The 26,300-nt window shown below is 52.0% G+C and overlaps 1 protein-coding gene, 1 non-coding gene and 1 pseudogene across 2 annotated transcripts in view; 1 reads left to right on the forward strand and 2 right to left on the reverse strand.

Moving 5' to 3' along the window:
* Nucleotides 1-1,551: 1,551 nt before the first annotated feature.
* PHGDH (phosphoglycerate dehydrogenase) overlaps nt 1,552-26,300 on the forward strand; it is a 35,895-nt gene continuing 11,146 nt past the window's right edge. Inside the window, exons 1-5 of the mRNA XM_037038806.1 lie at nt 1,552-1,811; nt 10,261-10,412; nt 12,565-12,630; nt 16,174-16,228; nt 16,338-16,436. Of these exons, the coding sequence (XP_036894701.1) occupies nt 1,674-1,811; nt 10,261-10,412; nt 12,565-12,630; nt 16,174-16,228; nt 16,338-16,436 (510 nt within the window). The 5' untranslated portion in view covers nt 1,552-1,673. The remainder of the gene's footprint in view (nt 1,812-10,260; nt 10,413-12,564; nt 12,631-16,173; nt 16,229-16,337; nt 16,437-26,300) is intronic.
* On the reverse strand, nt 11,343-11,937 carry LOC118981935 (60S ribosomal protein L30-like; annotated as a pseudogene).
* On the reverse strand, nt 13,502-13,584 carry LOC118982040 (small nucleolar RNA SNORD62). The gene has a single exon (XR_005065461.1). It is a non-coding gene; the product is annotated as a small nucleolar RNA SNORD62 (small nucleolar RNA).

Consider the following 26,300-nt stretch of genomic DNA (forward strand, 5'->3'; position numbering starts at 1 on the left):
GAGAGCTGGCTTTAGACTCTACCTCGAATGGAAGCAGAGCGTGAGTTTGTGCAAGAGGTTGAATGAAAGCAGTAACAAAAATGGGTGCTTCCCAAGTCCCCTCCTTAGCCTCCAGCTCTGGTTCTACTGCGTGTCTCCAGCACCCCCCGGGCTGCTGGCCACCTCCTGAGAGGAAGAGAAGTGGAATACTCCTGACTGCTGGAAGATAATTGTCTTCTGACTGTGGAGACAAGAAATCACCCACACAAGTAAACAAGATAGCAACCGATCTTGTTTCCCATCGGGAGCCTTTGGTCTGACATCTGATTTGTGCCTAGGAACTGGCAGTCCAAAACTTTTATTCCTTTATAGTATCAATGTGGCATACTTCGCTGGGGTAAGGCTGCACCTGAGTCTGAATGGCGAGGAACAGTGGCCCACAGCAGCTAACTGGGCCAGACGTTCTCGAGCTCCCCTGATTCTGCTTCCATCCTAGGAGGCCTTAAACAACCCAAAATTGAACAACTTCACAGTCCCCAGAGCAGGGGCGGAGAAAAGGGGAAGAGGATTAAGAAGAGCAAATTTCCAGTTATAAAACAAGGTATTGGGATGTAATATACAGCATAGGAAATAGAACCAAAAACATCATAATAATTAGGGTGACAGATAGTTACTAGACTTACTGTGGCAATCACTTTGCAAGGTGCAATATATAAATGTTGAATCACTATGTTGTACGCCTGAAACTGACATAATACTGTATGTCAGTTATAATTGAAATACATTATGGAAAAGAGAAATGATACAAGAATGGAATTCTGTAAAGTGGGGCACGGGAGCACACGCTCCTTGTGGGGTTTGCACAGAGTCAAGAGCTGGGAAGTGCCTCCTCCGTCAGCAGGTACATTAGTCTAGACTAACATGCTGATCTATCATTTTCCTTTCCTTCATTTGTATTAACAGAGAGAAAGTGGAGGAGGAGGAGAATAACAAACTTGAACAAACATTCTGTCTAAATTCACCAGATCCTTGCATTTTTTAAACTCAGGAGTCTCATTGCATCACTCACTTGGAATTAATCGCTGCTTTGTGAGTTCTCAGCAGTAGTTTCCTATTGCGTTTTATCTAACCTTCTGTGTCTGTGTCTTTAGTACTCTCAGATGGTTGGCCGTTGGAGGAAAGGGGCTATGTCTCTTTAATGTTCCAGCCCCCTTCAACACCCAGCACAGTGCCTTGTACATAATGGGCACGTGTTCTGTAAACGCTGTTCAGAAATTCATGAGTGAGTCCTTAGGAGGGAAGAGGTGAAGATGAAACATTGCTTTCACAGTGAGAAGGAATCTTTCCCAGTTTATTTCAGATATAAATCAGCTAGTCAGCGTAAAACGTGCTTCTATATGCTCACCAGGTGCAGGGAAGGGTTTTGGCTGTGATTGAGAAATTCAATGCCGGAGAATAATAAAATGGGAGGAGAACTGAAGGTTGAGAACTTCGAGGAGGAGGCGGAGCCAGCGCGAGTTGGAGCATTTCTGTCCAATCAAAAGGAGACGGTAGGAGCAGAAGGGGGAGATAAAGGGGGAGCGGGAGATCCTCAGTCCCGCCCAGTTACTCTAGCCCGGCGGTCGCGACAGTAGCTTCTGGGCTTAGGTGTTTCTGCGCTGGGGCAGCAGTCAATCCCGAGGCTGGCTCCAGCAATGGCCTTTGCAAATCTACGGAAAGTGCTCATCAGTGATAGCCTGGACCCTTGCTGCCGGAAGATCCTGCAAGATGGAGGGCTGCAGGTGGTGGAGAAGCAGAACATGAACAAAGAGGAGCTGATTGCCGAGCTGCAGGTAATGCGAGAGGGAGGAAGGACAAGCATCCTCCGCGGAGGCAGGCTGGCAGCTGCGCCCGGGCCAGCGCGCCCCACCCCCACATCCCGTCCCCGGGTATCAGTCGTTCCTGGGGCCTCCTGATTTGGGGGTTGGGGGAGGGGGAGACGGAGGGAGGATCAACGGCAGCGAGCTGCAGGATGTAAACTTTTCGTTGAGTTTGCAACCGAGCTTTTCGCCTTGGCTTGCCACCCGCGAGGAGTGCAATGTGTAGGCTGCTCCAACGGATACTGCAGGCTGTCCGCGGGATGCCAGCGCGGCTCCCCAGAGCCTTGGTGCGCAGTGGCCCTGGCCGCTGGGCCCCGCGCGCGGGGCGCCGAGGGAGGCGCGCCAAAGTGGCTTCCGGCTCAGGGGCCCGCGATCCTACCCCGACTAAGCCCTGGCTCGCCCAGCGGAGTTCTGCCTTCCCGGGGGTTGGGGGGGTGGGGTGCGGCGGGGCTGGCCGAGTCCCAGCCTGTCTCGTGGCAGCTGGAAACGCTGCAGAAAAGGCAGCGAACGTACCCGCTTTTCGTCTGACGCAAGACTGCTGCGAGTTTTCACCGCCCCTCCGCCTCCTGGTAGCTCGTAGAAACGCGCGGGCTGGGGGCGCCCGAGTTTCCCGGGCCGCCCACGCGGCCCCCAGGCGCCGCCGCAGCGGTCCAGGCTTGGTCTGTGCACGTGGCCCCAGCAGATGGCCTCGCCTTGATCTCATCGCTGGTTAGGAATGACAAGACAGGACTAGAATCCACCCCAGACGCCCCCAGGAAATTGATACACAGTTTCTTAGCAAATCTTTCTAAGGAATGTATATCTGTTGCGATAGAGAATTAACTCAGTCTTCCTCCAGTCTTAATCTACCTTGGTTGTAAGGGCCCTGTGAGATTTGGTGGCCTCGCCCGGTGAATGTCACTTGTTTTGTGAACTCTTCACTCCAGCTCCTGCACTTCCACACTCCTAGCACCTGGGTGTCTACGCCCCATCCCCCAATTTCCACACCCTACAGCTAGCCTCCTACCAGCCTCAACCAGCCTCAGGATGGATCCACCCCTTCCACCCTTCGCTCCTCCTAAAGGGGCAGCTACTGGTATTTCCTCCGCTACCGCACGGTCCTCAGCACTGTCTGTGCAGCCTTCTCTGCGGTTGTATTTGCTGCCGTGTCTCTCCATGGACTCTTCCCCGCCCCCCCCCCCCCGGCCCCATATCCACCCTGTCCTGTACTCGGAGAAGTGTCTGACCGGTCCTTGCCTTCAGGCAGCTTGTAGGCGAGTTAGGGGGCCTGGCCAAACGGCGACCGAGACGATTGACCACAGGAGTGGAAAATGAGACCATGCAGCAGCAGCTCGGCCCCTGCTTGATCCGCCCCGCTGAAAAAGCGAAGAGAAGGGGCGATCAGCCTGGGCGGGGTGGGGGGCAAGGGCCCAGGTTCTGACCTAGGGAGCAGGGTAGAGCTAGATGAGACAGAGCACCCCCCATTCTTCACCTCTTTTGTATGGATAGTGTCACCGACCTCCACCAGATCACCGGAGTGGGAAAGTGGCCTTCCCTTAGGGGCTTTGTAGCTTTCTTATGGAAGTTTGAGGTCTTATGGGGATTGGGAGTGGGGAAGATGGGCCATGGAGGAGTAAGTGCGGGATTGAGAAGAACCAGGGAGGGGTAAGTACAGAATTGGGGAGAACCGGAGGCCTCCGCAGGAGTGGGGGCTTCGGTGAAGTTGGGAGTTGCGCCAGGTGGATGCTGGGAGTCTGGAGCTGCAGTCCGAAGGCCTTTGTAAAGGTCCTGCAAACTTGCGGGACAGAAAACACACTTGCGGGTGGTTTCTTGGCTAGGCTACCAGGCATCCTCGGGCTGTATGGGAGCGCCCAGCTATCCTGTCTGTCTTTGTAAAACATTCAGTTGGGAGTGCTGGTTAGTCTCCTTGGCAGCCCACCGGAGAGTCCTTCTCTGCCCTTTGCCTTTTTATTAGGCGTGCAGAGGCCTCTGCGTTAGTGTCCCTCCCCTTCCCCCGCCCCCACCCTTGCCTTCTGCCCCGCCCCCCATTTAAATCTTTGTTAACACTGAAGGAAGCTCCAGCACGTGGCCTGAACCAGGCCTGGTCTCCACCCCGACTTAGTATTCTGGGCAGGCACGGTTTGCTCTCTCTCACTCCCCCGGAACGGTCCTTTTCAGACTTGAAGCAAGTCACAGCTAGTCCATTACTGGGTAATGAGGTCGGTTTAATGGGTCATGATTAGCATTTTTAAAAAGCAAAATAAGAAATATCAGAGAGCAGTGGAGATATTAAGGCTAATATTGTGTCATGAAATTTGTTTCAATTATGTATGTAGTTGGGGGGGTTTAAAATCACAATTTAATCTTGCGTTTCTTAACTGTGGGTCTTAATTCAAAAACGTTTAGCAAACACTGGCTTGGCGAGATAAAGCGTCTAGTTCGGAACTCACAAAACTGAGACTGTGCGCCTCCTCTTTCTGCAGGGACCATGTCTTAGATCCACAAGGAACATTTAACTCAGCCCAGATGAGTGGCTTGTGAACTTTGACCGGGACCCACAATCAGAAATTCACTTTACATCACAACTCAGTCTACACTCACATATGTGTACATATGCACACACTGAAGTTTCATGAAATAATACCTTCACCATATGTGATGTGCTGTCATGTTTTCTCCTTTTCCATTAAAAAGCAGCGCTGGTCAGAATCCACTTACACTGCATGCTGGTAACAACTTAGGGAAGCACGTTGACACCTTTATCTCAGAATCTTAAGAAAGATAAAGAAGGGAATAAATTTCCATGCAAGAGTCTTTTGAAAGGCTCGTTTGAAATAGGAATTTCCAGACTGTACCCCAGGATTTAGTTTGCAAAAGTTAAATAATCCCCAACTTAATCAGGATCACACCTGATGTACAGAACAGTGCCTTCCTGCATCCTTTATGGCTGGGGAACTGACCTGGAAATTCTTTTGGACTTCTTGCATGATTTAAGTCAGGGGCATGAGCAATGCTAGCGTCGCCTCCTCCTTGTTGGGAAAGTGTGTGTGAACTTGGGAAACGCGAATGGATTTCCACTGCTGAGTTGGCAGTTTGTCCCGAGCAGCCATCAATCCAGCAGAACAGGGGCCTGCTGTTCTCCAGCGCTGAGGCAGCTGGGGGATGGGGATGGGGGTGGGGCCCGGGAGGAAGTGCGCCTGTGTCCGCTGGTGCTCCTAACACTGATAAGGCACTCAGAGAGCAGAGAATGAGGCGAGAGAGGTGTACTCCGCCCTGGGAGTGCCAAAGTGGACCTCGGGGATGCTGGAAAGAAAAGGTAGAATCACAGCAAGCTGAGGATGAATCCCATGACAGAGGATTTGCCAAAGGCTGCAGTTTTCTACACAAGGAGAGCAGCAGGCTGCATGGAGCCAAAGCTTGGGAGGAATGATATGTGGCCTGAGAAGAGGATGGTGCCTGAGAGTGCCCAGTGTGTCGAGGGGTCAGCAGGAGATAGGTGGGCACCTCGTCTCTCATTAAATATGTGCTGATTGGAGCAGCTGATGATGCCCTTGAATGAAGCTGGGGCTGTGGAGGGTGTAAGAGGCCTTGGAAGCCAGTGAACTCTGGCCAACAGAGGTGGGACCAGCGTTTGCTGAATGGGGGTCTCCGAGGGCAGATTGTCCTCTTGCTTCGGGCCAGCCGAGTGCACATCTGTACTGGGTTGAGTGGAGACCCTTCAGACTTCCTGGCTCCGAAGAAAGCTGGTTTGAGGGGCACTACCCTTGGGAAAAAGTAGAGAGAGGCTGCAGGGTAGATCTTCCTAGGGGAGACCCTTCCATAGAACGAGGCTGGGCTGGTTAAAGAAAAACTAGTGCCCTGGCTGGTGTAGCTCAGTGGATTGAGCGCGGGCCTGCGAACCAGAGGATTGCGGTTCGATTCCCAGTCAGGGCACATGCCTGGGTTGCAGGCTGGTTCCCTGCAGGCCAACTACCAGCAGGGGATGCACGAAAAGCAACCATACATTGATGTTTCTCTCCCTCTCCTTCCCCTCTAAAGATAAATAAATAAAATGTTTTTAAAAAAAGGTATAAGCCAGTTTCTAAAAAAAAAAAAAGAAAGAAAGAAAGAAAGAAAAACTAGTGCTGTTCCTAAACTCGTCCTCAGGGCCTGCAAGAACGGGGTGGGCAGCTGGGGCGCTCCGTCCGCCCCCACAGCCGGTCTGTTCTGTTCTGTGAGAAGCAGATGCCCAAGGTTTGGGGAGGGTGGTGGCAGCTTTAGAGAGAATTCAAGGAGGCCAGACCCTTGGGGGTGACTCAAGGGGTTGATTGGGGAGCACATACAGAGCAGGACTGGGCCTGAGATGTGGGCCCGGAAAAAGAAGAGGCAGAGTGGTAACAAGATTGTGACTCTTTGAGTGGTCCCTGCCCACTTCTTGTTAGTTGAACTTGGACCCCTGGCAGTTGAACTTGGACCCCTGGCGCTGGGCTGACCACTTCACAGGAGGTTCTGTTTCCTCTGTCTTGCCAGTTACCTAAGGTGCCATTGCTGGTGGTAAAGGAATATGCCTTAAAAATGTGCTCCCGTGCTGCGAAATTGCCCTCCAAGAAGGTTATGTAGTTTACACTCCTATTTCCATGTCTTTTCACCAACACTGAGTGTTATCAGCTTTCTTCTTTGTTAATATGATACCTGAAATTACCCATATGGAGCACTGAGTGGTAAACATGAAAGGTCTCTGGTGAGGATAAACAAATTAAAATAAAAAATAAAATAAAGCACCGTGTTTTGATCTTCTGAACCTAATACACGACTTTGCCTTACTGCCATCCTGTGGCAAATTAGGAAGTTCGCCGATTTGATTTGATTTTAAAAATTGATTCACAGAGATGTCTAGCAAGGAACATCTTAATAATCTGGAAGTAATTTTAAAATTCTGTGTGTATCACTGGTTCATGAGAAAGTGTCAAACATGGTAATACTCTGATTTGAAAATGAAGTAAACTTAAAAAGTATATGTTAAACTATCGTGAAGTTAGCTTTTAAAATTTTTTTTTTGCTTTTCTCAGTTATAGTTGATATTTGGCATTATTTTACATTAGTTTCTGGCATACAGCATAATGATTAGATGTTTATATAATTTACAAAGTGATCTCCCTGGTAATTCTAGTGCCCACCTGGCACTACACAGAGTTATTACAATATTATTGACTAGAGGGTGGGGTGAACATAGGTTTACAGTTGTCTGCATGGAACATAATACGATACTTGATAAATAATAGTACAAGAATAAATTCTGTTTCATGTACTCACAATGTAAACCTGCGTGTGCCCACCCTGTACATGCCCTATGCCATGCTTGACAACCCCATGACTATTTTGTAACTACAAAGATACAACACTTTAAAATCCGCATTTCTTTGATACCTAGTGTTCACAAGTTTTTAAGTAAATTACTGGCCTCTTTGTTAGTTCTTCTATAAATTATCTACTTCCTACAGCTTTGCCTTTCTTTTTTTTTTTAACTGTGTTTTCTATCACATAAGAAATTGATTTGTAGGAAGTCTTGATTATTTTGGAGGCTGAATCTTTGTTCTGTTACACATGTTGGGAGGCGTTTCTCCCCTGTCAGGCTTGGCTTTAACTCCGTTTATGGGATCTTTTCCGTACGGAAGTTCAAATTTCAAATGTAATCAGATTTGTGCATATTTTCTTTGGTGCTTTCTGGGACTCGTGTCTTGCTTGTGAAACTTTCTCATCCCAGGATCATAAATGTATCCCCTTGCATTTTCTTCTAATGCTTGTATTTTAAAAATGTCTTTAATTCATCTGGATTTTAAAAACTCTGTAGCGAGGTAGCAATTAAATATCTTGCTCATTACCTTTTCCTGGTGCCATGTACTGTACAGATCTTCCTTCCCCCGTGACCTTGAATTCCACCTTTATTTTCTTAAGTTCCCACACGTACGTGGGTCTGTTTGTCTAGGGCCTATTGGGTTTGTTCACAGATTTGGCAATCGTTGAATTTTTTTCTCTCTCTCCCAGCTCATTCTCCCTTTTCAGAAAACTCTTGAGTGTTCTTGTATATATAGGTCTTAATCCTCTTTACTGTAGACTGGAGATGGGCTATCTGGTGCTGGATTTTCAATCCGGTGACCTGGGCAGATATTTGGGAAGGACGGTGGAGGTGGGGAGAATGGGGAGGTTAGGTTTCCGTGGCCTCTCTAATCATGGGATTCATTTTGTCAGTGGAGTGTTTTCCTGAGTATCAGCTATTAAAATAATCTTTGCCTTAGAGACATAAAATACAGATGTGGAAAGCGAACTGCAGGTCAGAGAGAGGACATCTAAATGTGAAACAGATGATAAGAAAATAGAGGAGGCGCAGTGAGGGAGTCCAGGATTTTTTGCAAAGGTTTCGTGGAAGAGAAACTGATCATGTCTTGAAAAACTGGCAGTATGTGGCCAGGCAGGGGGAGGAGCCTTTTCCTTTGGAGCCAAGTGCAGTGGACTTGAATGTGGGACAGACAGCAGTGTCCCCTTTCTGCCCGGGCATTGGCTGATGTTCAACTGGGGAGGTATTCAGAGTGCCTGGTGCTGGCTGCCAGCGCAGACAGGGTGGCTGCTGTCTGTTTCCTCCAAGCTTTCTGTGCCTCGGACATGCCAAGATCGCACCACTCAGGTGGGACAGGGAGCTGTCCTGTGTGTGTTCCTGTGAGCTTGAGGGGCGGAGCTGTGAGTTTACCTCATGTGACGGGGCCTAGCGTGATGCCAGATCGAGGTCTGTCCAGAAGCTATCCAGCCGTGCAAGATGAAAAACAGACACATCTATTGAAGATACGAGATAAAAGAAACATTGGGATAAAAGTACATGGGACAAGGACGCCTCAGTCCCCTTCACAGTAGGCACCTGGGGACCTCACACAGTTCTAATCGCCATCGTGTGCCCTGTTATATTTTGCTGAATCTTATCAAAGGTCTCAAATTTCTTCTCCTTCAAAGGTGATTTTAGTTGGGGGAAAAGCCAGAAGCCACAGGGCCCCAAATCTGGGCTGTGGCGGGGGAGCTGAGTCACCTGGGTGATTTGATGTTTCACCAAAAACTCTGCAGGAGACGTGATGCATGAGCAGGTGCATTGTTGGGACGAGGCTGCCAATCAGCAGTTGCCCATTGCTGCAGGCTTCTGAATCATCCCAGTAGTTTCCATGGAGGAATGTTAAAGCTTAATGCAAAATCTGATGCAGATTCATTGCTGTAGTCTCTCGGTCATTTTTAATGCGACAGCCACACAGTACACATGCTCACTCAAGGGCATCTACTGCCCCCACTGGCTAGTACAGTGAGGTCGTCATTGTTCACGCATATGCGTTCCAGTCCACTCTCCTTGGCTGCCAGGAGGTCATGCAAAATGTTCTGTTTACATTAACAATGGCTGGATTTTTTCCAGACAGACCTCAAATGGAGGAAAGAAAGTTCTTGTGGGGTCCAGCCGAGAGCTTCACTGAGGAAAGTCCAGAGACTTTACTCATGGGAGTCAGGTCAGGTGTGGGAGGGACTCAAGGGGCCATCTGCTCCAACCCTCGTATAGGCAGAGACCAGGCTGGGGGTGGCGTGACTGGCCTCGGTCTAGAACCCAGCCTCCCAACTCGACTCCCAGCCTGCTGCTTGTGTGACGACTCTTGCTTCTTCCTCACCCACCTGGGACGACCAGTTCAGGGCAGACGTGTGCTCATGGGGTGTTTCTCAGGGATGCTCATTGGGTGTTTCAGCAACAATATCCTTACTCTGGGAAGATACCCCAGGGTGGTCTGGTCTGGATGAGCCTCTGAAGACGGTCTTGGGGTCTAGCTTAGCCCAAGCAAGTAAAGTGGCTGTGATGACTAGAATCTTTTTTTTTCACATATGCATTATTTTTAGTCTAATGTTGCCTGGAATTCTGAGCAATTGTGGACCAGTTGCATTGTTCTCCCCTTCCTCCTTACTTTGGCCTCTATTTTAGGAAATGCTTTCCTTTCAACCGTTTTTGCCTTTTCCCACTTCACTTTTTCATTCGGCCAACCAGAACATTCACCGAGTGCCTTCCATGTTCAGCACGGGGGCTTCCAAAGTGGAATTCGGTCCCACCTCCTGTCGTTGCTCAGGGTCCACGCAGGAGTGGCGTCCCTGGACCGGGACCAGCTGTCATGGCAGGCGCCGTACCTGTCCTGTCTCGTTGCCTCTTCCCACACAGCTGGGGAGACTGAAGCTCAGATTCTTAGCTTCTAAGGGATGGGCTTGGATTTGAAGCCAGACCTGACTAGTGGAGCTTCTCGGGTGTGTAAACAGTACATGGGTGCCTTTGCTTCCCTTTCCTCAAGAACATCCCAAGTCCGCCAGCATGTGGCAGCCCCCGCTTTGGGCAGGGGAGCTCTAGGAGGTCTTCAGACCAGCTCGGCGCACCCAGATGTTTCTCCTTCTGCCGCAGGACTGCGAAGGCCTCATTGTCCGCTCGGCCACCAAGGTGACCGCCGATGTCATCAACGCGGCAGAGAAGCTCCAGGTGGTGGGTCGGGCCGGCACGGGCGTGGACAACGTGGATCTGGAGGCCGCCACAAGGAAGGGCATACTGGTCATGAAGTGAGTCACGGAGGCGGGGGGCGGCGGGTGTGGAGATAGACGCCGAGGAGGGAGGAGAAACCTCACTTTAGAGAAAGCTGGGTCGGAGTCAGAGGGCTTCCAGGAGGAGGAGGCCTAGTCACCCTAGACCAGGTCAGTGCTTCCAGCTTAGTGGTGCCTGAGGGTTTGACCTTGACGCTCTCTTTGTAGACTCAGTGCCTCACAAACCCACCCCACCACGCTTGTAGTCTGCAGCCTGGTTCAGGAAGCAGAAGAAAGCTGGTGAATTTGTCTGGCTCCTCTGAATTAGCTCTGCCTCTCCCCCTCCCTCTGTCTGGAGCCGGATATCTGTTAGCCTGGCTCCTACTCTAAAGGCAAACGCGCAGCCTTTGCTACTAGGGTGCCTGCAGTCTTCACCTTCCTTACTTCCCTGCACCCCCGGAGCCAAGAGCACGGTTTCTCTTTCACGCCTCAGGGCCAATAGGAAAAGTGTCCCTGCTGGAGCTGTTTTTGCAGAAATTCAGGGGAAACGGCACTGTCAGCACGCCAGTGCAAGGAGACACTCTTCTCTGGCTTCCGCCTGGCACTGGGTGAGGCAAGACCACTTCTCTGTCCCTTGGAGTTTTTTTCTCTCCCCTTGGGGACCTCATTGTCCTCTAGTCCCTTCCCTCCACCCCCCTGTAGGATAGGGGTGAGTTGGCCTGTCACCTGACTGAGGGCAATATCCAGCAGCAGGAATGTTAACCAGTAGCTCCTGTGACATTCCAGGCCTGGCCCTAGAGGCAGTAGCCCTCTGGCCCGCCCCTCCTCCTGCATCTCCATCCGGCCTGTTGGCTGGGGAGCCGGGGAGCTGGGGTCTGGTGCAAAGATGGGCTCTGTGAATCCTTTTTTTTTCTTTTAAACCAAGCCCCCCCAAAAAAACAGTTTTATTAAAGGAAGATTTTGCATGATTTACTTCTCACCTGTCTGACCTGGCACACCTCTAATGATACCAGAGTCACCCAGGTCAGTGACACCAGTGTGCGTGCTCTGGAGCTTCCCACACGCCATGCCTAGTTCAATGCCATTGCCGCCATAGTGCCGGCACCAGTTTCGGCCACTGTGGCCTAGTCCTCCACGTCAGTCCTCTTCCAGGCTGGGCAGCTGTTGGTGAGGATTTCTGGGCAGCTGTTGGTCCTTATCAGAGGCTGCTTGTACCCCAGCACATACTTCCCACCTTTTGTAGCAAAAGTCGGAGCCTCGAGTTGATCGACTTCAGTGACTTTCTCGTCTTCTTTGCAGCCATTGTCTTCCTGCCTTAGGTGCGGGACAGCCCCCAACCAAGTGCAGCCGCCAAGATGTCTGAGAATCCCTTCATGTGGACCTTTTTTAAAATAAGGAACCTCTTCACCTTTTCTCTCTTTGTAACCTTCATTTCCAGAGATGAAAAGACCCAAGGGGGAGAAGGAAGGTGAACGTGTAGGTTAATAAATTCTTCCCAAAACAAAAAAGGCCTGCAGAAAAAAAAAATAGTTGCATAGGCCGCCATCTCTTCTCCTTTCTGTAAAATGGGTGGAGTCAGCGTTGCTCTGAGTGTAAAGGTGTGAGGGAGCTTTCTCACTTTATTTAGGACTGGGTGAAGGATGGGAGGAGAAGCCCACAGGTGGAGATAAAACTGTTCGCTTTGTTACTGACAAAAGCCAGGGTGGGCACCTTTGTGGAGGTTGGTGGGCAGGGGCTGACCCCTGCGTCTGATAGATGCACCGACCCAGGAGCACAGCCTCCGTCTGATGGGTGGCATGGAGCCGAGGCGGATCTGTGCGTCCTGCCTGCAGGTAGGTTCTGAAACGAGAGGAGACAGACAAGGTCCGGGCCACACACACCTTTCCCAACCGAGGAGACACTTCTGTGCCTCCGAGAAGTGACTTTCGGTGGAGGGACCAGGTGTGTTTCTCTACTGGAGGCCCCTCCGCGTGGACACGTAAAGCCAGCGTTTCTTCCCAGCCCTGGGGCGTAGCCGCGGCCCGCCAGCCAAACCAGGGGCGGCGGCGTGGGGTTTGCACCCAGAGTGGGTAGGCCCAGTAGGCGCGGAGCAGGAGAGGGAGCACAAGGCGTCCTCGGGCTTCCTGCTGGGCGGGGGGTGGGAGTGCTGGGTGTGGGCCCGCTAATGTCCCCTCTCTCCTTGGCTCCTCAGCACGCCTAATGGGAACAGTCTCAGTGCCGCGGAGCTCACCTGTGGGATGATCCTGTGTCTCGCCAGGTAAGTGGCGGACTTCTCCCAGCACAGCTAGTCCCTGTGGTGGTCAGTTAGTACGATTCCCCAAGCAGAGTGACCCACAGAACCTTAGGAACGCTTCAGCTTCGCCGGGTGCAGGGTGCCAAGAACCTTCAGGGCTGTCAGTCGTCTGCCGAACATTCAGTCCACTGGCCCTGGGGCACCAAGGTCCGGTTCCAAGTGCTTGAGAATGGGGAGGGGCGGCTAGTGGGCTGCCGCTCATGGCCCTGGAGCAGGGTCGTGGAGAGAGGAATTGTGCGAGGTCTTTCATTTCTCCTTTCTTGCTTTCTACCCTCCGCATCCATCTTCTGTGCCAGTCCTCGCAGTCGGTTTCCACACTTTACCTCCTCTGAGCCTTGCAAATGCTGTTCCTGCTGCCTGGAGCACCTTTCCCAATGTCTTCGTCTGGGGAACTGCTCACTCTTTAAGATGAAGCTCCAGTGTTAATTCGTCCAAGAAGCTGCCTCTGGGTTCCTCAGCTGAGCCATGTCCCTCACTGATTCCCCTGGCCTGGAGACAGGGCTTTACCTCTCTGTCACCGTCCTCACAGATCTGGGTTGGAATAGAATAGAATAGAATAGAATAAAAAGCTGCCCTCAGATTTCTGTGCCTGCTTGTGGGTTCATAACACCAGGGGACACAAATGGTTAAATCTTTGGCTCTTTTCACCAGAATTCTGGAGGTGGGGACCTCTTGAATAGAGGGGACGGACCCCTTGGACACATAGTATGAGTGAATCTCACTGTGTTAGGTAGTAAAATGACTGTTGAACAGGCATTTCTGTGACCAAGGGGAAGGGCGTGGAGCCAGGTACGGGGCAGGGGGCTGCCCTGGGTCCCTTGGGGGAACCTTGGATTCTTTTTCCTTGATCTCTTCATCTCCCTGGCACCGAGTCCACAGCGGAGGGTCAGAGGCTCAACTGGAATTGAGTCACTGAGACCTGGGATCCTTAAACCAGTGGCCAGGTCTCCTTGCTTCTCTGCTCAGGCCTGAAATCTGGGGCCAAGAAGTTACTCTTTCCCTCTCCCAAGACCTGGTCTCCCTCCTGCTGGGGAGGACCTGGAGGGACTCATCCGTGTCTCACTCTTCCCCGAGATTTCTACCTGCAGTCCTCTTAGATAGTCACTGGTGTTCACCGGCCAGGGAAGAGGGGACAGCTGCCACAGCAGAGGGGACCCAGCCTGGAAGGGTCGCTGAGCTGGCTGTCTGGATCTCCCAGACCATCTGGGCTGCACATATTTTCCCCGGACAAGTGGGGAGGCCTGAGCCCAGGTGTCACCTGTGCTGTTAAATTCACTGCTGGGTTTTGGGTTTTCTTTTTTGTTAGTTAGTTTGTTTGTGTGAGGGAGGGATCTCGTTTCTATCTAATTCATTCTCTCACTTTTTTTTTCCCCTGGAGGTGGAAAGAAAGGCTTGGGAAGCAGGGATAATTTTTCTCCACCCAGGAGTCGGAAAAATGGAATGATTTAAAGGGGGCACCCTAGGCCCAGTCCCTCACCCATGACCCCACTCATCAAAGATGCCTCAAAACTAAGAAATAAGGACCCATTAAGAAGGAATTGCGGTCTCTCTTAACTTGTATGTTTAATCAGACTGCTTTGCTGGCAGGGCAGAAATAGGTGGGAATGGGAGCTATGAATGGGCAGGTTGGGAGCACTGGGCCCTGTGGGTGTAGAGGCCCAGGGTAGGCCTCACGGCGGGGGGAAGGGCGCTTTGAACAGATGACAGAGAAGAACAGTGACATAGAAAGACAGGAGAAGGCAACAGACGCAGATGTCCCCGTTTTGCCTGCTCTGCCTTCTCCTCTTGTAAGTCAGGCCACTCGGGAGGCCCCTCGCCCACTTCTTGGTCCCCGAGTCTGGCCTGGTGAGGACCTAACCTGGCTCTGTGACCAGCTGGGTAAGGCAGCCGGAGGGCGGGTCTGGGGAGTTCTCGTGGTCCGGTGCATCTTAGGCAGCACTGTGCAGTCAGGTGTGCAGGGAGCGAGAGGTAAGGGGACTAAGAGGAGGCAGGTGGAGGGGTGGGGGCTCCGTCACGCTAGTTGAGGCGTTTGTCAGGATGGCTCTGCTGGAAAGAGGGCACTTCCTCTCCGCCAACGCAAGTCACTCTCCGTAATTACTTTCCTGAAGGGAGGCATGATGGGCAAGAGCAGGGAGACGGAGCTTCTCCCCGTGAAGCTTCTTCCTTAAGTTTGGCCAAAGTTGCCCACGAGTCCGTGGGGCTCTCGTCACAGAGAGCAGCTCCACCCTCAGGTGCAAGGCACAGTGAGGTGTAGACACGAAAGAATTTGTTTTAAACTTCTCTTTTTAAAAGGCTTGATTTATATATTTTTAGAGAGGGGAAAGAGGAAGGGAAACATCAATGTGCGGTTGCTCCTCTCATGCCCCCTACTGGGGAACCTGGCCTGCAACCCAGACCTGGGCCCTGACTGGGAATTGAACTGGTGACCCTTTGGTCCGCAGGCCCGCACTCAATCCAATGAGCCACACTAGCCGGGGTGGGTTTTTGTTTGTTTGTTTGTTTGTTTGTTTTAATAAGTCAGTGAAGTAGAAACACAGGAACAGTATCTTGGAATCTTTGTGTGTGCACACACAACACACACCACTACATTTTGTGGCTGGCAGGAAAGCCTGCATTTAAATACTTTGAAGGCTGCCTGGTCGGATCTTCCTCGGCTTTGAACCAGTTCAGCTGACTCCAGTTGGGTGATGCTGGGTGAGGTGTTTAACCTCCAGTGCCATGCGTTATGCCGTTGAGAGTTAAAAGAGCTAATGCACGTCTGAATATTTCCTATAAGAGTGTCTAAGATAGGGAAGATATTCCTTGAACATTCTACACATTGTTTCTTGTCTCTTCCTTTTTCGTTTCCAGAGAAACTTGGATGGCCTTGTCCCACGTGACATCTTACCCTGTGACCTCTCTCTTTGCCCTTTCTCCCTTTGTCTCCTCCAGAAACCACTAGGAGACTCAGACCTGCCTGTTAATTAACCAGCAGGAGGGGTGTGGTGTGAGTGTGCATGCAGGGTGGGCAGGAGGGGTGTGGCGTGAGTGTGCGTGCAGGGTGGGCAGGAGGGGTGTGGCGTGAGTGTGCGTGCAGGTTGGGCCAGGAGGTGGAGTGGAAGTTAGAAGTGTCTGGACTGTCACACCCACCCACTGAAATCTAGCCTGAGGCCTTTGGGGCTTAAGAAACTCCCCAAGAAGAATGAATAATCCATTGTCCCTGATGCCATAGATGTAGGTGGTGGCCCTGGAGGGACTAGGAAAATAGAAATCCTTGAGTTTCTGGAGCACTCGATGCCGTCAGAGTTCTGCGACACCACATTTTGTTGTCCCTACACACCCTGGAGGACCCAGAGTCACACTGATACCCCAGATCCCAAGTCAAGTTTGCAAGGGTTCCGCTCTGCTGCACCACCTCGACCCTCCTCCGTGTTTCTGAACCTGAGGCCCCCAGACCCGGGCAGAGGTGGTGGCTGTGCACACGGCACATCGTGCGTGGGCCGGCTGAACCTGTGTCTACCCTTGCAGGCAGATTCCCCAGGCGACGGCTTCCATGAAGAACGGCAAATGGGAGCGCAAGAAGGTGAGTGGCCGGCCTTGCCTGCCCCTTGCCCCCCGCCCCCCCCTTGCAGCTCAGTGCCTGGGGTTCATTCCTGTTGCTGACTTTGGCTTCTTTGCCTGTTTGGCTGTAGTTCATGGGAACTGAGTTGAATGGAAAGACCCTGGGAATTCTTGGCCTGGGCAGAATTGGGAGAGAGGTGGCCACCCGGATGCAGTCCTTTGGGATGAAGGTAAGGGGTCGGTGGGCTTCCTGTGGAACGTTTAGAAGAGGCAGCTTTGTTTGAGAGAAGCTGAAGGCTTTGTCCTGAGGCTCTGGCCTTCCCTGTCCCCGTCCCCACTTTGAGAACCAGGGAAGGAGGCAGGGTGTCCTGTCTTGAACTCAAAATCTGCAAAATCAAGAAATACTAGGTGGAGGTGCTTCAGCTCTGGGGGGAGGAACAGCCCTGAGTCCCGGCAGAGCAGAGAGGGGTCCCGATCCTGCCAACCTTTCCTCCCCTGCTGTGAGGGCCTCCTTCTTTGCTGTGTCTGTGATAATTCAGAAAACACGAGCAGTCGATAGCCTTACAACAGAGCAGTTCCGTCCATCTAGTTCCCCTCCACACTCCAGACGAGACTGAAAGGCGCTTGTCTGTGTGATCATTTGGCTGTAGAACCAGCAGTGGCTGGAAGACCCCATATGTTTCTCAGACGTTGTCTCTGACCTCTGCCCCCACCCCATAGGGCCCTGTCTTATCCTATCCTGGGGGGCTCCTAGTTGAGGGACGGTTGTCATCAATAGCAGTGCCACCACTGGGGACATGGCAAGGGAGGAGGACACTCAGCCAAGAGAGGGATCCGCAGGGGTGTCGGTGTCGGCCACAGTGACAGGCGTCTGGGGAGAGGGGGTGGGCTGGTGGGCGTCTCCCTGTTTACACTGTGGGGGGATTGTGGGTTCAAATTGCAACCAGGAGGCTTTAGTTAAACATTAAAGAAAAGAGCTTTGAAAATCAGATCTAGAAAATTGACATAACACTGTTACAGAATTTCCCATTTCTGTTTTGCTCCCTTCCTTTCTCTCGGTCCCTCCCACCTTCACAGAGTTAGAGGGACCTTATAGATGAACCCTTAATTTTATACTGACCTTATAGCGCACATTTTTGCTAAGGGCTCACAGTGAGTGGATGATAGACAAGATCGCAGGTGGGCATCCGTTCTACCACGTTGAGCTTCTTTCTGCCTCCTGCCTCCAGTCCCCACCATATTCCAGCCTGCCGCCATCTTTCCTGAGCCTCAGCACTGGGAAGGGCAGGTACACGTTCTCCCAAATCTCTGAGAGCGGAGGGTGTGGCCCAGCTGGATCCACTGATCAGGAAAACAAACCAGCCCCGCCTCTTTCTGAGCTGGGGAGGCCCCACAAAGAGCACTTTCTCCTCCTGCCTCTTTAGTGAGGGATCAAGGTAAAGGTTTAGCTCACAGGGAATTCTGATCATCTAAAAGCAGGAGTCAGGGGTCAGGGTAACTCCTAGTACGCACTGCCAAACCGGTGAGCCCGGGTTTCATTGCCGATGCAGTAACTTCGGAAGGAACAAGTTCCAGGCCTAACGGCCATTCTGTTATTGATATGTTCACTCCCTGCGCCTGGTGCCGTAGCGCATCAGATTCTTTACTTCAGGGACGGTTGTTGTCCAGGACTTGAGACTTTGGCAGTGGCGTAACTCAAGACAGAAGGCCTCGCCTCATTTCCTCAATAACTGATGTCATCAGTCAGCTGTCTGTTCATCTGGCGACATTTGGCCACTCGGCTCTTGCGGGAGCTGCCTCTGGGGGTCCTGGGAATGGAGGACCTTGAACATCAGCAGTGGGAGTGGCTGCCACCCCTCAGACATGTGTTTGACTCAGAGAGATGGCTAGAACCTGCTCATCGATGTTGACCTGTGTTCCTGGGCACACCCTGCATGATAGCCCCACGTTTGGTGTGGCTGCCTCCCTTTCGGGGGTTCTGTCAAGCTGTCTCTGGGGGGTTACTCTGGGCTGTCGCGCTTCTGAGACACGCTGTGGTGAACCCCTGAAACATGCCCTGGGTGGTCTCCCCCACTCCAAGCCCTCAAGAGCTCCCTGGTCCTGGTCGTTCTGGAGTAACTCAGGGGGCCTCTCTTCCCGTTCAGCTGCTCACTTGGATGGGGCTCCCTAACACGGTTGGGTCCAGATGGATTTTGTCTCAGGGCAGAGAGATTATTGACCTGCAAGCCTTGGTTGGTGTTTGAGGGTCCCTCGTGGAGAGCAAGATTTCCCCAGGGGCAAGGAAGGCAGTCTTGAACAAATTGTAAGAGAGATGGTGTATCGCTTCCAGATAAGAAGCAATGTTCAGAGTTTGCTAAATGCGAGATATTTTATTCACTTATCTAGTAGACTATAAAACTACATGGTGGCCAGATCTGGAGCCCGGGTCCTCTGCACAGAAACTCTGGGGAGGGGTCTTTACAAGGTGGTCATTGAGCTTCTGATAGGGGGACTTGGTGAGCAGTCTCCCCAGAGGCCCGGGGTGAGACAGCTGTATGTCTTGGAGATGGCAGCAAAGGTGGCCTGGGCCAAGTTGCCCCGGATGGCAGTGCAGGGCCTGGCTGAGGTGTAGCGGCCATCAGTGCAGGCCATTGGCAGCTCCCTCTTGGGCACAGGGGCTGAAATGATACTGTCTTACAGCAGCGAGTGGGTCCCTGCTGCCCGGTGCTACCCCCTAGACAAAATTCCAGAGGCAGAGGTTTGATGACAAAGGAAAGGAATCTTTATTCAAAAGCTTCACAATTTTGGATTAACAGCTTTCAACAGGCATTACTCACTGACACGTATCAACTAAAGCCAATTTTCAACTCCGGAGTCCCAGCTTTAATCACTTAAGCCTATCAGTTAAGGCCAAAATCTTTAACTCTTGAGTTCTCTTGTTTTTAATTACCTTACTTCAATAAGGTTAGTTTGCAAGCTGAAACAACGTAAGATTCAAATGCTACACAATTTTGGAAGAAGGGCAGGCTTCTGCCTCGGAGCTCGTCCCCTCTAGAACGCCCAAAGAAGAAGAACCCTTGCACCTTCCGCCAGGCCAGACTGATCCTCGGCTGTGCCTGGAATCCCTTGTCCAATTTAAAATACCATCCTTTGGAAAATGCTGGTGGCTGCAGCAGGATCACCCAGGCCTCTCCGAGGAATAGAAACAGAGGCGGTCTCTGCCTTCCTGCTGTTTAAACCTTCCGGCCCACAGTTCTGTGCACAATGGAGGCATTCAGCTTCTCAGCCAATCCCGTCCTAGACTGTTTATTATTGCTTTGGGCAACCTCATCCTACCGCCCCTCCCTCCTCCTCCTCCTCCTCCTCCGGTAATCTGATCCGATTTCTCTACATAACTTCCAGTGCCCCTGTGGGGTGGGTTTGAGGCAGGCACCAGCACTGAGCCAGGGCGGCAGCTTGAAAGGGACATTGTGGAGCTTCCTGATCTTGTTCTGCCTGCAGCCTCACTGCACTGGGACAACAGAAGCTTGGCCAGGATGATGGCCGCACGGGTAGCAGTGGCTACTGCCTTTGAGCACTTCACACCCAGGCCAGCGTGCCCATTGCGGTCCCCAATGGCAACGAATGCCTTGAACTGGGTCCTCAGGCCAAAGCAGGTCAGCTTTTGCATGGGCATAATCTTCAAAACCTGGTCCTTGAGGGTTGCCCCCAGGAAAAAGTTGATGAGCTCAGATTCTGAGGGGCAGTGAGAAGAGACCTCCTCGGGGGACTTGATCCTCATGCCCTTGCCCAGGCAGCTCATCTTGGTCACGTGGATCTGCTCCTTGGCCTTGGCCTTGCCTCAGTGAGCTCCATGGTCTTGGCCTTGCGTGCTGCTGCTGAGTCCTTCATGGAAGCTGCTTCAGCCTCCCATAGCACCAGTATCTTCTGCTGTTTGCTGTTTTCCTGGGAGAAGAAAAGCAGAAGTTACTTTAACTGGCCTTGTTCTGTCTTTGAAGGTTTTATTTATTTATTTTTAGCGAGGAAGGGAGCAAGAAAGGGGAAAAAAACGTCGACGTGAAAGAGAAACATTGATCGGTTGCCTCCAGCACGTGCCTTGGGCTCCGGCTGGGGTCTGAACCAGCAACCCAGCCATGTGCCTTAGCCTGGAATTGAACCAGCGACCCTTTGCCTGGTGGGATGACACCCAGCCAACTGAGCCACACCGGTCAGGGCAGCCTGACTGTGTCTTTGGAAACTGGTGTGTTACTGGTAGATTGGCAGTTCCTAGATGTCACATTCCTAGCTAATTAAAATGGTATTTTAGTTATGTAGTAAGTGAAGGCACTGTCATAAAAACGAAAAGTGTGTGTCGATAGGGTCTCCTTGATCAACCGTCCCAATTCCAGTGTCTTCAGGTAACACCAGTTTGGCCTGTGCCATCTCAGACTTCTTCCTATTCATTTGTATAGAATGCATACATTCTCCAGAATAGTGCCCATGGATTTACCATATTTTTAAGCTGTCCTGTGGATTCTGTTCTGTGTATAAACTGCTTTTTTTTATTGGGCCATTCCCTTAGAGAGGGACATTTAGAGTGTCTGTAAATGTGGACTTTGGCAAGACCTCGTTCGGGTCTTTCACGATGCCCTTGGGGGGACTGAGCGGGAGATAAGGGGTCGGTAACTGGCCAAAGGGTGGATCCTTCCTTTCCAGTCTGGAGGGAGGCTGTGCAGGGCGGTGCAGGGTTCTGCCTTATCCATCTTTCTCATCGGTGGCCTGGATAACCTGCCCTTTGTGGGTGGTGGGAAGCTGAGAGAGGTAGGTAGCACTCGGGCATGCAGACTCGGGCCCATAAAGACGCAGGGAAGCTAGAATGGCGCCGGAGCAGGAAATTTGGCTAGAATATATATCAGTGTCCTTCGTATGGGCCCCAAACAACTAGACACATGTTGGGATATAGAGATGTTTACAAAAAGCTTTTCTAGGGGAGGAGGCCTTTGACTGACAGGAGTGTGGTGTGGCTCACAGTGGCATGGCTGATAGAAAAATGTGATGGGACTTTTGGCAACATTAAAAGGAGTATGCCTTCCAGAGCAAGGGAGGTGACATTCATCAGGGTGTCTACAGGTCAGACTTTGTGCGAGCACTGATCAGTCAAGGCCCAATGCTCTGCAAGACTTGATGGCTCTGGAGACAGATGAGATGGTGGGGGTCTCAGGGCTGTACTTCGTAAGGAGGGGTTGGAGGCACTGGGGTCACTGAGCCCAGACAAGACTTCACAGTCACAGGGGAAGCCCTTCAAGTAGCTGAAGGGCAACCCTGTGGAAGAATTGTGTTCCTTAAGAAGTGACTCCTGGGTGGACCAACAGGTACAAGCCCTAGGGGAGGACAGAGCCGCAGAAACAGACCTGGCCCCAAGTGTGTGGGCAGTCTTGGGAGAGAGTGAGTCTCTCCCGTCACTGCAGGTGCACGCTTGAGACTGGGTAGCCGCTGATTGAAGAGGGGACCATTGCACTAGCAGAAGGGATAAGCCCTGATGTGTCTGGACATCGGGCACCCTGTGAAGTAGTCCTCAGCAGTGAGGTCACTGTGCTGTCCCAGGAGGTGATGTAAAAGTGTCCAGGGCTCTGGTTTGGTACAGTGACTTGGGAGAACACTGTAACTGGAGACTGGAGTAGACCAGGAGGCGCAGGGGACACCTGGAGTCGTTCTGGCCGGGTCGGCTTGGGCACAACTGCAAAGCACATGAAGGTTATTTTTACCATCCCCTTCTCTCCCTGGCACCAGGGGTCTTGTCTCAGGCCCTGACCTGTCACCCAGGCTGTTAATCACTAATGAGGCTATCAATGAATGGCTAACATCTGGCCCCTTCAGGGTGTTACAGTTTAAGAATTGGCCCCTTCATATCACAGGAGTTGCAGGGAGAGACTGTCTTGCTCAGAGGTTGGGGATGCACTGTCCCCTTTCCCCTCCTTTCTTTGTGACTATGTGGTCCTCTAGGGAAGGAGGGTCCTAGACCTGAACTCTGATCCTGTTACCACCTGGAGTGTGTGTGTGTGTGTGTTGCGGCTGGGGAGGGAGAGCCCACTGACACTGCCCTTGCCAGTGCAGGACACAGGCCTAGGAGGAGCCTTGCTCAGCCACCGTAGAGCCGCTGCTGGCGTGCTCTAGGCCACACCGTGCAGACGTGGGTTTCAGGATGATCCTGGCAGTTGACGGTCTGAATCATCTGGGTCTTACTCTGTAACATTGGTCTGAAGCCTTTTCCCCAAAGTTTGGGAATCACAGGTGTTAACTTCGAAGCTGTAACTCAGTCACGCTGGTGTTGTGAGTGGGAGGAGACAAAGGGTAGGACCCGGGTCAGGATCCTGGGTTTTGGCACCATTTGTTACAGGAAAAAAAAAACCGTTCTTCTGGCGGACGCAGTAAAGAATTACAGATTTGCGAGTGCAATAGCGTGCAAGAAGGGTTTATTGGTGATACATTCTCAAACGCGCAAATGGGCCTTGCGTGAGAGGAGAAGGAGGTGAGAGGAGAAAAGCGTAGGTTCAGGACAAAGCAAGGCAGGGGTGGCAAGAGCGCCAGGTCCTTTGTTTGAAGACTTCCTTACATAGTTGGCGGGATGGGGTGAAGTTACGTGTTGCTTGATGGGTAAAGGTGGTGCCAGCCTCCCCGGGGGCTGTGACTACCCAGACTTACGTATGTGTGGGGGTCTGTCAGCCCGAATCCTTATCTTGCTCCAGAGTCTATGTGTTTATCTTGTTGTAAAACAGACACGTGACGGGAGGCAGTTAACTCAAGTTGGGGCAGTCACCCAGAGTTACTTACGGGCTCTCTCTGTAAGCATCAGGGACTCGTAGTGAAACAGAATGTGACCAGAGGCAGGCAACTAACCAAAGCTGTTCTGTGGGCTTCTTCTGGACACTGGACCCTCTCCCACCTTCCAGGCCTTGGCATGAAAGCACAGTTTCAAGGCTTTCCTTCCCAGATAGTGGAGATGAGGATACACAGAATTTCAGGGACCGCCCTCCTCCCGTGCTGACATGGTGTTTCCTGTGATGTCGGAACACCCGGCAACATTCCTGGACCAGGCTCAGGCCTGCTGAGTTAGTGGGTGAGACCTGTCTCCCTCCTCCTCCCTGCCTTGGTTTACCATCCATTCTACCTAAGGGATAAAGGCGTTTCCCGGCAACCAGGACGCTAGACGTTGGCCAGTAACAGCAGCGCAGCCTCAGAGTTCTTCTTCCTTTGCCATCTCCGGAATGGAGATGTAGGTCCTCCAGAATGTGTTCCAAGACCCGAGTCAGCCAGGACCTGAGCCTTGCCCTTGTTTTCATGGTTTTCTGTGAGGAGTAGACCAGCATCTCAAGTTGCTTTGTGGCCAGTGTTGTGGTGAATTTGACTTAGCCTGGAGGAATGGACATTGAACTTGAGGCACCAGTTGTCACTGATTCTTTCCCGTCCCGCTAATGTGTACTGAGGTCTGCTGTCTCTGATACTGTGCTCCAGGGACCCCGTAGAGTTAATATTATTATCCCAGTTGCAGATAAGGAAACTGAGGCCCAGGAAGTTTACACCACGTGCTTGAGAGAATCAGACTAGTAAGCGGTGGAGTCTGGCTCAGACTCTGGGTCTCTCGACCTTGGATCTGGTGCGTTTGCCCTGTACCACCGCTGCTGCTGTCTTTGCTCCGACCCGTGGGAGTTGCGCAGTCCCTGCCCAGAGTTCTTTCTGCAACGGAAGTTCTCCTGTCTCACTCTGGTAGCTGGAATTCCTACTGCCCTAGAGCAGTGGTTTTCAAATTCTTCCCAGAGCCTCAGGCTCTAGAAAGGTGCCTTAGGGACAANTAAAGGTGGTGCCAGCCTCCCCGGGGGTTGTGACTACCCAGACTTATGTATGTGTGGGGGTCTGTCAGCCCAAATCCTTATCTTGCTCCAGAGTCTATGTGTTTATCTTGTTGTAAAACAGACACGTGACAGGAGGCAGTTAACTCAAGTTGGGGCAGTCACCCAAAGTTACTTATGGGCTCTCTCTGTAAGCATCAGGGACTCGTAGTGAAACAGAATGTGACCAGAGGCAGGCAACTAACCAAAGCTGTTCTGTGGGCTTCTTCTGGACACTGTGGACCCTCTCCCACCTTCCAGGCCTTGGGATGAAAGCACAGTTTCAAGGCTTTCCTTCCCAGATAGTGGAGATGAGGATACACAGAATTTCAGGGACGGCCCTCCTCCTGTGCTGACATGGTGTTTCCTGTGATGTCGGAACACCTGGCGACATTCCTGGACCAGGCTCAGGCCTGCTGAGTTAGTGGGTGAGACCTGTCTCCCTCCTCCTCCCTGCCTTGGTTTACCATCCATTCTACCTAAGGGATAAAGGTGTTTCCCGGCAACCAGGACGCTAGACGTTGGCCAGTAACAGCAGCGCAGCCTCAGAGTTCTTCCTTTGCCCTCTTCTGCCTCAGTAGGTCCTCTAGAATGTGTTCCAAGACCCGAGTCAGCCAGGACCTGAGCCTTGCGCTTGTTTTCATGGTTTTCCGTGAGGAGCAGACCAGCATCTCAAGTTGCTTTGTGGCCAGTGTTGTGGTGAATTTGACTTAGCCTGGAGGAATGGACATTGAACTTGAGGCACCAGTTGTCACTGATTCTTTCCCGTCCCGCTAATGTGTACTGAGGTCTGCTGTCTCTGATACTGTGCTCCAGGGACCCGGTAGAGTTAATATTATTATCCCAGTTGCAGGTAAGGAAACTGAGGCCCAGGAAGTTTACACCACGTGCTTGAGAGAATCAGACTAGTAAGCGGTGGAGTCTGGCTCAGACTCTGGGTCTCTCGACCTTGGATCTGGTGCGTTTGCCCTGTACCACCGCTGCTGCTGTCTTTGCTCCGACCCGTGGGAGTTGCGCAGTCCCTGCCCAGAGTTCTTTCTGCAACGGAAGTTCTCCTGTCTCACTCTGGTAGCTGGAATTCCTACTGCCCTAGAGCAGTGGTTTTCAAATTCTTCCCAGAGCCTCAGGCTCTAGAAAGGTGCCTTAGGGACAAGGGAGGGGTCGGGCGGGGCTCTGGGCCTTCACCTTGGCAGCTTTGAATTAATCTGATTTTACCATTGGGTTTCTGTTTAAGATTTCATGGTGCGGGGAGAGTTCTAAGGCTAAGCCAGAAAATTTGGCTGCAGGGTAGAGAGTGGGTATAGCTGTTGGAACCCTTGTCCCTGGAAGGCGGCTTTGCCCTCCTCCGTCCTCTGCGGACCGGCACCTGGAGCCGGCAGGACCCGCCCCCTAGGCCGCCTTTGTGACGCCGGCCGGGAGGTCTCCTTAGGGTTCCGCTTGAAAAGCTGGGGTTTCTGCCCTGGCTGGTGTGGCTCAGTGGGTTGAGCGCTGGCCTGTGAACCCAATTTGATTCCCGGTCAGGGCACATGCCTGGGTTGTGGGCCAGGTACCCAGTTGGGGGGCTAGCGAGAGGCAACTTACCAATGTTTCCCTCCCTCTCTCCCTTCCTCTCTCTTTAAAAATAAATAAATTAAAAAAGAAAAGAAAAGTGGGAGCTCTTCTGTTACTCCAGCCTCAGGGGTCTGTCCTGGGGCTGCGATTAGGGTGGGGAGTTCTTTTTTATTATTTATGTTTAGAGAGCCGAGAAGGGAGGGAGAAAGAGGGAGAGAAACATCAATGTGTGGTTGCCTCTCATGCGCCCCCTACTGGGAACTTGGCCCACAACCCAGGCTTGTGCCCTGACTGGGAATCCAGCCACCCTTTGGTTCACAGGCTGCACTCAGTGCTGCACCGGCCAGGGCGAGGCTGGGGGTTCTTCATGCATCGCCCCAAGGCTCCTCTGTGGAACAGTGTGTCTGAGATTGCCCCCAACTTTGGCGCGTTCTGACACCTGAGCCTTTCTAGGACACAGCAGGACCCCGCTAAGGCATGGGCCTTTGGGCCCGGTATCACCTTCCTGCCCCCCCAACACCCCCACATAGTCTCTCTGTATAAGGTCCCCAGGCCTTAGGTGAGTTCAGCTCCACTCTGCCCTGGGCGTGTCCGATGAGAAAGAAGAACAGGTTTTCTTTCCAGTTCTCTCCCTGCAGTGTATGCACAGAGCAGACACTGTCTCTGTGTGAGAGAAATTGGAGTCTGGGCTGTGAGGGG

Source organism: Sturnira hondurensis, unplaced genomic scaffold (genome assembly GCF_014824575.4).
Source record: "Sturnira hondurensis isolate 20B ecotype Veracruz unplaced genomic scaffold, ASM1482457v3 Scaffold0024822, whole genome shotgun sequence".
In the NCBI taxonomy this organism is placed as follows: Eukaryota; Metazoa; Chordata; class Mammalia; order Chiroptera; family Phyllostomidae; genus Sturnira; species Sturnira hondurensis.